The sequence below is a fragment of the Drosophila eugracilis genome, unplaced genomic scaffold (genome assembly GCF_018153835.1).
Source record: "Drosophila eugracilis isolate 14026-0451.02 unplaced genomic scaffold, ASM1815383v1 contig_440, whole genome shotgun sequence".
Taxonomy (NCBI): Eukaryota; Metazoa; Arthropoda; class Insecta; order Diptera; family Drosophilidae; genus Drosophila; species Drosophila eugracilis.
In genome coordinates this window covers 1553725-1566024 of record NW_024573306.1, presented here as the reverse complement: position 1 = coordinate 1566024, position 12300 = coordinate 1553725, and the positions used below count along the sequence as shown (strand labels likewise).

Genomic DNA, 12300 nt, shown 5'->3' with positions numbered 1-12300 from the left:
CGAGTGGCGGCTGAGATTTTGGGTCCAGCCTGGGGACACAATTTTTGGATGCTAAATCACGGGACGGCAATTGGCGACGCGTGTCTCGGGCCTGTTGACATGGCATCATCGTCGTGATTGTGTCCTCATCACCATCATCATCACTGGACACCCGCATGCTGTAGCCGTTTTTCGTATTTCATAAGCCGCAGGTCAAGTCATTATGCATGTCCTTTGATGGCGGGTGGTCGAAAAATGAAGCTAATTTCGTTTGGCCAGAGAATGAGGGGACAAGTGGAATGGTCGGCGTTAGTATGGGCTTAGTGTCTGGCCAAACTACTTGAATTAATTTATCTTATCGCCGACTGCAGTGGAATTGGAATGTAGATGGTGGGGCGTTTCAAGGGAAAACGAATGGAAAATAGGACCATGACGAGGACCAGCATCATGCATTGTTGACGCTCAAGTTCCACTTATCAGCATCAGCAGCAATAAAAGCAACAGCGGCAGCAGCAGCAACAGCAGCAACAATGACGAGCTTCATTTGAGGGCATAAATTTTTATGCCATGCGCTTTTCACGCGACCCGTTTTTCTACGCCATTAGCCGTTCAAGTGGAGAGCTGGGAAAAAAGTGTTGCATACTTAGGCGCGCCGTTCGTCCTTCGGTTGAAATTCAATTTGCTCTCTTTAAGAATGGCTTCACATTGGCCCAAAGTCTCTGCTCGTGTGTGTATATGCGGCTAGCATGCCTCACATTGTGGCAAGTCAATTATTTTCTTGTTTAGCAAATTGCTACACATTCAGGTTTAGTGTAGACATTGTTGGGTCCTTGCTTTGTTCAACTTTGTTTTACCCCCCTAGTGTCTGTATGTGTGTGTGGGTGTGTATCCGAAGCATCCTTCTCATCACTATCATCATCATCGTCATCTCGGTTTTGTTAAAGTTCCGCCTTCATCGCATGATATTTTGGTTAACAGACACGTTTGCTAAGCATTATAAAAAAAGTAACCAACCATAGAAAATTCTAAAACAAAAGCGAAACATTTTTTTCTTCTTCGATGCTATGCATAGCGTCTGCAGTATGACATGCAACATGTTATCCTCAGTCAGATGAAAATCTCTGAACTTCCAATTAAAACTGATATCAACACATTTAGTTACTACACATGAAAGTCTGTCATTAGGGTGGGATAACAAAAGACTAAATCGGACTAAAGGGCTTATGAAGTTTGTTGGGACTTAGCTTGACTTTAATTTTTTGGTTACATTTAAAAGGCATAGACAAGGATTAACCCCTACATTTCAGTTGCACAGAGAGAAACTTAGCACTCTTTTTAAGTTATAATAATATATATTCATTGTTTAACTTTCTTCCTCATTGCTTTTAATTAGGACAAGGTTTTTAACCTTCAATCTAAGAAATATTTCTAAAAAAATTTTATTTTTACCAATTAGCTGCGTTTTTTGTACGTAGATAATGTCCAATATATCACCCTAATTTTCAAAAATGCCCTGCATTATGACCCATTTCTTTCAGATTTTCCCTCTGTATTCTGAAACCCGAAACGTGCCTGGATTGAACTTAAGGAGATTTGGTCAAAAGCCGAACTGTAATGCTTGATAGATGTCCTTGGCAAGTGCTTTGCCAGCTTATTTCCATTCCCATGCTCTGTGCACCAGTCAGGCTGGCAGAATGCAACTCGAACCCAACTCTGACAGCTGCAAGCCATTGATGGGCTGGCTGGGAAAGGCCACAGATTGAGCCTTAAAAAACGCTCAAGAATATCCCCTTTTTGGGGTCGCCAATGGGCCAAGAGAGGGCAACAAAATTGACCAATTAAGGCAGCTGGAACTGGGGAGCGAGGTTGGGTTTTTCGAAATAGTTTTAGGTTGTTAAGCTTTGCATAATTTTTATGCAAGCATGCGTTGTTATTTGCCTTGTTAACAGCTGCGTCAGCAGGAGTCGGGTTCAGAGTCCTCCTGGCCCATGCATACATAGCAACCTCAACGACAAAGTCAACGTCATTGTTCAAGTGCACCATGAAAAGGACACACACGCGCGCAGCAAGGAAGTAGATGGGCAGAGTAGAAGGACTGGGCCAGGCCAGGCCAGGCAGCAGAGTCATAATGCAAATATGCCATAAACTCAAAATGTCAGAGCAAAGTGCAACAAGAACAACGGAGAAGGAGAAGGACGGGCATGAACACAAGGATATACACATGGAAGGCAGAACGAGGGATGAGGACAGCAATGGCAACATCTCAACATGATGTGCCTTTGTTGCTATTGCTACTCAGAAGACCAGAAGGCTACCAGGCTAGCAGGATGGCCAGGGATCCAGGATGGTCCTGCGATTGATGGATGGCTGCAAAGGACAAGAATGAGACGGAAGAAACGACCAAGGAGATGCCACAATCAACGTCATTATCCGTTGGCATTGAGCGTGCTTAAATTGTCACCTCAAGGAAGTAAGGAACGAAGGCAGGCAGTCAGTCAGGCAGGTTGACCCAGGACAGGGCGAAGGAATTTCAATTAAACTCTACACAGCCGTTGGAAATATTTGCACATTTATTTTAAGTGTTTAAGTAAATAACACCAAATCTGTTTAATGAAACACAAAGGCAGCTTCGTCTAAATTAATCTTGCCAGCAAGGACAACGAAACCTGTTCGAAGGACAACGGTCTGTTGGACAGTTTTCCGTGTGCGTGTCAGCCTTAATTGGCTTAATACATTAAAAATACGTATGTAAATTGAGCCAAGGCAAAAAGGATCAGGTCTAAAATTTAATAAATCAAAATAAATTGTCCATGAAAATGATGGCATGCTTGAGCGAAATTTTCGTTTTGAAATTCCTCAGAAAACTCTGTGTACAATCAACGACACTAAATGAAACGTTTTCCGAAATGAAAATGAAACATTTTATGATCCCTGATGAACCCAATGAACCCAGGGATTACTTTGGCATGGAAAATGTGCTGGAAAAACCAAAACCAAATACATATAAACTCGTACACGTTAATTATGAAAAATTATCTATTGATGTGACTGGCCCGAGAGTCCAACTTCTGGCCAAATCACGTGGCGAAAGTTCATTTCCACAGCCATTAAAATGAGCAATGTGCCCCCTGACATCTGGACACACGGGCATATGGTGCGTTCCTCCATCATTTTGAGGCTTTACACATAATTATAGTTTATTAAGTGACTTCAGAGAATACGGAAAATATTTTGTTAATGTTCGCTATAGTGTTTCAAGAGTTGTCTACCTATTTAAGGTAAAGCTGTTAAACGTTATTTAAAATGTTTAATTTAGAGCACATTGATAATAATAATAATAGTTAAGTTTAAATACTTTTCATTTGCATTCTATACTGTGCTACGAAAGAGAGCCAAGTTGCAAGAGCTGATAAAATGATTAAAAATAATTCATTGGAAACATCACAGAGACCCAAAATGCAAACTCGGAATTGGCATAGATTTAGGTGGATATAAAATATCTCCAGCTGTAATTAAATTTAAGAAAAACAATTAAAGAAAAAATATTATATTCAAATCAACTAACCGTGGTTCGAAATTCCTTTAGATCACCGGCTTTGCCTATCTCCAAATTTGGCCTTCGAATGATCCTAAATTGGTTCAATGCTCCCTGAGCTGAAATGGTTAGCAAAAGTAGGTCCATTGTGTGTTTGATAATTAGTGTCCAGAAAACAATTCCACTGAAACTGAAATCGATAATCATTCTAATCCCAATCATGGCGACCAACACTACTTTATTTATCAATGTCAAAAATAGTGGCAGGACAAAGAGTCTCTGGAAAGAGATGCTGATATTATATATTTCTCTATACAAATATAGGCATTTGTCTAGGCGATTTTGCAGCTTTCTTATTTTTTGTTTGCTTGTAGAAATATCCAAATTATGCAGTTGGGTTGTCAAATGATCACGAACATATTTATTGACATCCGAATAGAGAACGCCCAGGCTGAGATAGGCCATAAAATTAATATGGATGAACATATTTGTACTGCCGACGACATAGGCATCGCACCACCAATTCAAAAAAAAGCTCCACGAAAGTTCTTCTTTTGTCGTAAACCACAGATATGTTAGCTCATGGATCAGACAAACAGAGCTTATTAGAATCAAAATCAGTTCTCTTCTACCGCCAAATCCAATTCTTTCTGGCTTAAATAATATCCTTACTTGCCAAAATAGGTGCAAAAACTTATTCACAAGTTCAATAATTTCTGGGCTTCGAAAAATCTGATATCCAGAAATAAACAAAACAATGGGAATGCTCAGAAAAAGTCGCGAAGCATGAAGAAATTGTGCAACTCGATGACTTGAGAAAAATTGATACGCCGAACCTGAATAGAAGAATCTACAGTAGGTCACAAGTCGATGGGTTAGACTAAGCCATTTCATCCATCTGCAAACTGATACTTTATCCCCTCCTTTGCTTTCTTTTTGAAGACAAAAAAATATCACTCCAATACATTGTCCATAGCGGAAAATCCATCGCAGAGTTCTGGCCGAAAATTTCGGAACACTCATCTGACGAAAGACCCCGAACATGTCCGCCTTGGGATTAATCTAAACTGGGAATGGGATTGGAAAATAATTGCTCTAAGCAAGAGAACAGACAGTGCATTTCGTTAATGAAAACTTAAGTCGATCCGCGATGATATCATATGGTGGCAGGTGACAAGATATGTCAGGTGGTTGCCTTCAAAATGCTTTAAGCTATAAGGATTGGGGTTAATTTTGTTAATGAAAATTTCTAGAGCTTTTGGACTCAATTAATTTGGTCAACAAAATCTCTTACCAAAGTATTTTAATAGTTTCAAATTTTGGAATCAAGTCTTAAATATTTTTTTATAGCAACATTTCGTTTCTAAGTTTACTATAAATTTCCTTTATTTTTCATATAAATATGTTACTTTGACTTATATAAGGATTTGTTTGAATTAATTTTGTAGATTATTATGATCTTAATTTTAAGACATATTGTATGATAAATATCATGTAGCTGGTTATAGCGCATACTATATAAACGAAAAGACGTGTTAGAAATATCAAAAAGGCCCATGAGATTAACTCTAAATTCATTTAGGTTAAGATACAAGACGAACAGTTCCACCTATAATGAGAAACAACTTTTAACTTAAATTTATATACGAAAAAATGACACTCACCGTGTTTTGCCAGTATTTACGGTCTATAATAAAGAAGATCTCCAGATTGAGTTCCCTAATATATCGAAATTGATTGATTGATTTTTGAATGACCAAACTAAAGCAAAGTAGTTCAGTTATGACTTTAACGAGCGTAAACAATACCCAAAATTGGCTAAATTTTAAGTCAATAATCATTTTATAAGACATAACAACTATATATGAAATTGATTTGACAAGGTTTAAAAATAAGTAAGCTGCAGAAATTTTCTGTAACGACAAGACCACATCAGAAATCTCCCTAAATATAGTCATTAGTTTCTTTAATCTTCGGATCCGAAAAGCCTGTCGATATAAGGGATTATTTCTACGAATAAATCTAAGGACATCACCTTGACCCCGTAATTCGAAGGATATGTTTTGGATTATCTCGGAATAGAGGACATTGAGGCTAAGGTAAAAAATGAAACTGCAACGCATTACCGCATTACTGGAAATTTCAATAAAGCTGTAGATACACCATCCGGTAATATTGTTTCTACCGATCCGATTGATTACCATCAAAAGATTTGCAATTTCTTGGAATTGGCAGAACAAAAATAAGGCTATCATATTTAATTCACGTGCATTTCCAAATCCTGTTTTTTTCATGACTGACAAGGATCTCACTTGTCGAAAAAGTTGAAGATATCGGTTGAGCAAATTGATAATGTCTTTGCCATAAAAAAATTGTAGAGCCATCATCGACATGTAGCAGGGAATCAGAATTATAAGACGTGACCAGTGCAGTAGTCTTTCGATAAAGTCATTTCTTTCCAAAATCCACGTGGCGTAAGTATACAATATTTGGAAAGAGAGGTATGAGTTTCAGTATTACTGCGATCCACCTTAGGCAGAAACTATTGCAGTAATTTTCCTCGATGATCAAAGCACCATTATTTTGGTTTTTAAGGCGAAAAAATATGGCTCCAATATATCTGCCATAGAATAAGAGGACACGTAGAATGGCGGCGGACACTTTTGGTGCAAACATTTTGGGAAACAAATAATGAACTTTCTTGCTTTGAAACTCGATCGAAATGAAAAAATTTACCGTTTTTCTGGCTTTTACTAAATTAATTTTCCTTATGACTATTTAACTTTTGTTAAGATCTAAAGTCCCTTGGCGATGATAACGACTGCACCCGGAGAATAAAGGCACAGCGACGTTTTAAATTGCCATTTGACAGATATGTCTGGCAACCATCAACATTATTGCTTTAAACTACAAAACTATCACTCAATTTTGCTAATGAAAATTTTGGATTATCTGATTTAAAATTGATTACGAAAAGACAAGTATAATTGTATTGTTCATTTGAATTAAATGTTTTCTCTTTTTATTTACATAAATGTTATATATTTAAAATGTTAGTTTCGTAACTGTATTACACATTGAATGATAAATACCAGGTAACTACTAATACAGGATACTGTATAAATGAAAAATTGATTGGAAATATCAAAGAGGCCCAAGAGGCCTACCTTGAACTTATTTAAATTCAGATACATAGCAAATAGTTCCACCTAAGAATAAAAATATTTTAAATATTAAATTGAATTGAATTTAAATACGTTTATGCTTACTCTCTTTTTCCAACCATTATTCTCTCCCAAAAAGAAAAGCTCCAAGTTTAGCTCCTGAATATATTTAAATTGATTGATAGATTTTTGAATAACCAAGCTTAAGCAAAGGACTTCTAGCACGATTTTAACAAATGTGGATAGAACCAAAAATTGTCGAACTCTTAAGTCGGCTATTATTTTGTAAGAGACCACAACTATGTAGGAAAGTGATTTGACCAAGTTGAAGAAGAGATAAGTACTAGATATGCCCTGCAACGATGTCACAACATATGAAATCTCTCTAACAATTTTCATTATTTTTTGTAATCTTATCATTCGATTGCTCTGACTATATAACTGAATACTACTGCGTTTAAGTATTAAGACCTCACCTTGAGATCGCAATTCCAAGCTGATGTTTTGGATTATCTCGGAATAGAGAACATTTAGGCTAAGGTAGAAAATAAAACTGCAACGTAAAGTCGCATTGCTGGCAACTTCTACGAAACTGTAGCTAAGCCAACTGATGTAATTAAATGGTGGCGGGAGCTCGTGCAACAATGTCGAAAGAATGTATATTTCATAAAACTGGCAACCCAAAAAAAAGAATATCATAAATAATTCACGTCTGCCTCCAAATCCTGTTTTTTTACTGGCCGATAACGATCTCACTCGATGGAAAAATTGAAGATATCGATTGACCAACTTTATCACATCTTTGCCGTGGAAAATATATAGCATTGTCATCGAAATATAGCATGGAATCATAATTAAGAATCGTGTCGCATGCAGATATATTTCGGTCCACTCCCCTCTCGCCGCGATCCATAAAGGTGTACTTATGCGAATGGATGAATAAAGGCAGGAGCTTCAGGATTACCAACATCCACTTTAAACTGGGATAATTTTCCTCTACGACCATAACACCACTTTTCTGGTTTTTGGGACGAAAAAATATTACACCAAGACATCTTCCGTATAGCAGAATTACTCTTAGGATTCTGGCAGATACTTTTGGTGCAGAAATTTTCCGAAACCGTTTATGACTTCCTTGCATTGCACTTCTGTAAAAATGAAGAAATAATCGCGTTATACCAGTTCCTACGGAATTAATTTTTCTAATGGCTTTTTAACTTTTGCTAAGATCTATAGTCTCCCTGGACAAGAGGAAATAAAATACCGTTCTTTATTTTTCAAATGTGTCATGTTAATAAAAAGTTAATGATTTAACAGCAAAATGTACAGCTTAACTAGAAAGTAAAGTAACTGCTACCATATTTGACAATTTTTCAATGGTTAAAGTAAGAAAATATATGTAGATTTATTGCAGAACTTTCGAAACTATTTCATTTGCATTTTGTATTGAATACAAATGGCAAAATAGCTGACAACGGCCGACATATATACCAAAAATAAGTTCTTAGATAGATTAAATAAACCAAGAGGACAGACTCGAAGCTCGTATACATTCAGATGAATATAGAACAATTCGCACTGTGAAAAGGGATATTCTGATTTATATTATTTAATTTTTGATTGATAACTCACCGTTTTATACCAATTTCTGACTTCACTGAGACGGTAACCATCCAGCATCAAATGACGAATTTCACGGGACTGGACCACAGCTCTTTGGGCAGTCAGAGTCAATAGAAATAAGTTTGAAATCTCAACCAGAGTCTTAAGAAATATGATTACAAAACTATTTTCGAATTCTAATAATAAATAAATATAACAGGAGGAAAACGCTAAGGCTATTCTCGCACAAACCGAAAAAAAGTGGTATGTCATAGACTTTTTTGAAAACGGATGTCAAGGAATGAAGGTCCCTGTAAAGTTCGAAACATGTTATCAACCTCTTTTGGATTTTTTTACATTTCCTTTTATTAGTCTGTAATTTTATGACCTCTAATTGGGATCTAATGTATTCGTTCAAGTCTGTATATAAAAGTCCTAAACTCAAATACCACAAGGATGCAATGTTTATAAGCATAATAATGCTAAAGGTAAGGTAAATGTCAGCCAGCCAACAAATAACTTCCAGTGGGTCCCAATGGTTATTAACTAATAGCAGCAGAGCGATTTCTGCCTGAATTAAGAGCACCAGTATAAAAACTAAAATTCCCAGTTCATAATTTCCTCCAAATCCATTTCGATTCCGGTTGCAAATGGTTTGAACTTTTCGATAAAGTTGTAGAAATCTATTGACCAGATAGGTGACCTCTGCCCCTTTAAATAGTTGCAGTCTTACAAAGGCCAAGCAATTGATAAAATGCAGCATTATTCGTATAATATGCATAAAAGTTTCGATCTTATCAGAAATCATCATAATCCATTTTATGTAGATTTTAAAAAATATTGTCATACATCCAAAGCGAAAAATGGTAACAATCCATTTCCACCAAAGAGCACTTTCTTCCATAATCACTTGATCATCATCACTGCTCTTAAATCTTAAGCAGACTGCACCAAAAATTCTGCAGACATGAAAAATCCAGCGCAGAATTCCGGCGGAAAGTTTTGGAACACTTAACTGCCAAGGCACTCGGAACATTTTGGGAGAGGTTTTAATTACGTTTGAATTGAAGAATAATGTGTGCCACTATTAATACCTGGCTCTAAAACATTTCCCTAATGAAAACTTGAACTATAATGTTGATCAGCTCCATGATGTCGAAAGGCATGACAAGTCCATCAGATATCCGCGTCTGTTTTGACGCTAAACGAACTCTACTGTTGAAAACGTCTTTCGAATAACACCGGAAAAAAATATCATAATAATATATCATTTTTAAATATTTAGTTTGATTTATAAAGTATTGATATTCAAGATGAAAAATACAAAAATATTACAAAAATGCACCATACTATGTCTAATAAATCCCAATTTAAACTAAGATAAGAAATTAAAACCCGAATTCAAGAGCTTTAAAGCTTTTCAATAACTGTGTGATAGAAATTGCACCCTAATGTATCAATTATTGCTATCAATTTCAACAATTAGTCAAATCAAGCAGATTTGCAATTTAGAGTTATGCATGTTTACGTGAATTATTTATTCAATGAATGCGGCTTTAATGATAAATGTGATCAACGAAAACCGCTTAAATGCATTTCGGATGTTTGTGTGTTTTTGTTAGGGTGGCTTGTCTGCCTGTTTCACATTAAGTGTAAAGTTATTTATGAACGTTAATGCATATTCAACTAATGACCCTAAAACACACACACACGCGCAAACACACATTCGATTTTAAGGCTCTTTACTGTGTGCAAACATGGGTATGGTAATGCCATTAATACCATCTCGCCCGTAAAATAGAATAAAATTAAATCGAATAATTTCGCTGGCTAAGCGTTCATTGATTTAAGTAAATATTAGTTCACACATACATATAGGCATGTCAAGTTTGTGCCATAATTGCCAATTGTTAATGAGAGACTGTGAAATTCTAACAACTGTCACAAACAGAGGCACCTCAATGGTCTCAAATCGCCCAAAGGGGTCAAAGTGCCCTTTTCCTCACTACTCCCCTCGAACTCTACTGCCCACCACCCCCTGTTCTAACTGCTAACCATTTTGCCACATTCGAGTATGTCACTAATTTTATAATGCAAGCCGCAAGACATAAAATCGACAAAGCCAAAGTGCTTAAGAATACAAGTCAAGTCTCTCAAGCTGGACATACATTCGCATAGGTACAGTGGGCTCCATAAAGGTAGGGTAATATAAGGGATAAATTAAAGAAACTTGACTTAAACTTATTTGTTGAATTCTTTTAAAAAAGGTAAAATAAATCCAATCACAAACGATATAAAAATGGAAAGATACATAGTTAAGTCAAAAAATAATTCAAAATTTTTAAAATGTTTTCCTTTTAGAAACTTTTTTTTAGATAAACTAAATAATTATTTCTTAAATTTGGTATTAATAGAATTATTTTGACTCGCACTGTACAATAGTTATCTTGGTGAATCGTTCTGTCTTGGTCAGCATTTAGGTTCGTTTTTGTGGTGGCTCGTTCCTTGTCTTTGTGGGAATGGATATATCTGGGGTTTTCAGTGCGGGTCCTGTCAAATTGCTGCGTTGACAACTGACATGTGCCTACTGCCAACTCGTCCTACCATCTGTTTTCCCGAGAAACGTTAGCTTTATTATAGCCTTTAATTACTGTTGGCCAGTTTCAGTTTTCCAGTTAGCCAGTTTGCCAGTTGTCACGGCCAGCAAACTTAATACCGCTTTCACTTGCTTGAATTTCAAAACCTTTCGTGTTTACGGCATTTGCTTGTAATTTTATTACATTCCTTTCTCGCTCTTGGACTCTCTACCTCCCTCTCTTTCTATCTCTCTCTCCTCTCCATTTCAGCCTGTCTCTTCATAAATAATTAATGCCTTTGAGGTATGTAAACTAACAGGATACGGTTGTTCAACGGTATATCCCTATGTGTGTGTGTGTGTGCGAAAACGAGTGTATACTTTATGTCCTGTAAATAAATTTGAGTGCGTAAGTGTAATTGTGTTTGCTTTGGCTAACAAGTATAACCCTGCTGCATATGTTTAATGGCTATAAAACCAAGACTTTCGGGTTAATGAGTGTATCTAGTTAACGGTTGTTAGTTGCCGAAATACTTCCTGTTTCATCAGACAGCGATAAAAATTTGATATGGGTCGATCATAAAAAGTTTGTTACGTATCATTTTATAAGATTATAATGAGGGCTTTTTTATTGAAGTATAATCCTTAAACTAATTAATTTTGAAGGATATTCGGTTTTTGGAAATTCATTTCTTATTAAATTTGTAGTATCAAAAGAAGTTTATCCGGTTTCGGTTAAGTCTATGTTAATAGGTAAAATAAATTTATAAAGTACACAAATTCTTGATCAGAATTATTAGACACTTCTATTTAAACGGGCAAATAGTATGTCTCTATAAATGCTTAGATCTCGAGAACTAAAAACGCTAGAATGTTGAAATTAAGTTAGGTTTTTGTTTAAGGTGGTCTTTAAAACAAGAGTTGAAAAACGTTTATAGTATTGGAGCAATATTAGTATAGATTGTCGTATACTCCTTAATTAAAAGACCACCACTAAGTAAACATAATTTTACGTCAATCCACATCACACACTTAATCTCATTTCCAAACATTCAATTGATAGAACACAAACAAGCATCTTGGTCGACACTTCGCAAGTTGCAGTTCTTTGATCAGCACTATCGACATAATTGCATTTTGAAAAGCTTAGTTAACATGCAAGGCCAAAAATGCTCTTGTACAAATTCAAGGTAGAACGACATATGATATTTATGACAATGGTGTGGAATTTAAATACGCCAGCTAGCTTAAATGAAAGAGCAGCCGACGGAGAAGAGGCCAAATTGCAACATTGCAGCAGGCGTAAATTGGTGTCTAATAAACACATAATCAAGGTTCATTTGCTGCAGGAGGCACTAAATTGCATTAGCACAAAGGATGACATGCCACCACCACCATCACCATCGACCAAAACCCACCCCCCACTTAGCCACCTTTCGCCCGCA

At 36.2% G+C, this 12300-nt stretch overlaps 1 protein-coding gene across 1 annotated transcript; it reads right to left on the bottom strand.

Annotated features, from left to right (window-relative positions):
• Nucleotides 1–2290: 2290 nt before the first annotated feature.
• LOC108117033 (putative gustatory receptor 92a) lies at nt 2291–4558 on the bottom strand. Its single transcript, XM_017229202.2, has 3 exons — nt 3545–4558; nt 3335–3485; nt 2291–2346 (listed from the first exon to the last, which is right to left on the bottom strand). The coding sequence occupies exons 1-3, from the start codon at nt 4556–4558 to the stop codon at nt 2291–2293; spliced, it is 1221 nt and encodes a 406-aa protein (XP_017084691.2).
• Nucleotides 4559–12300: the final 7742 nt, after the last annotated feature.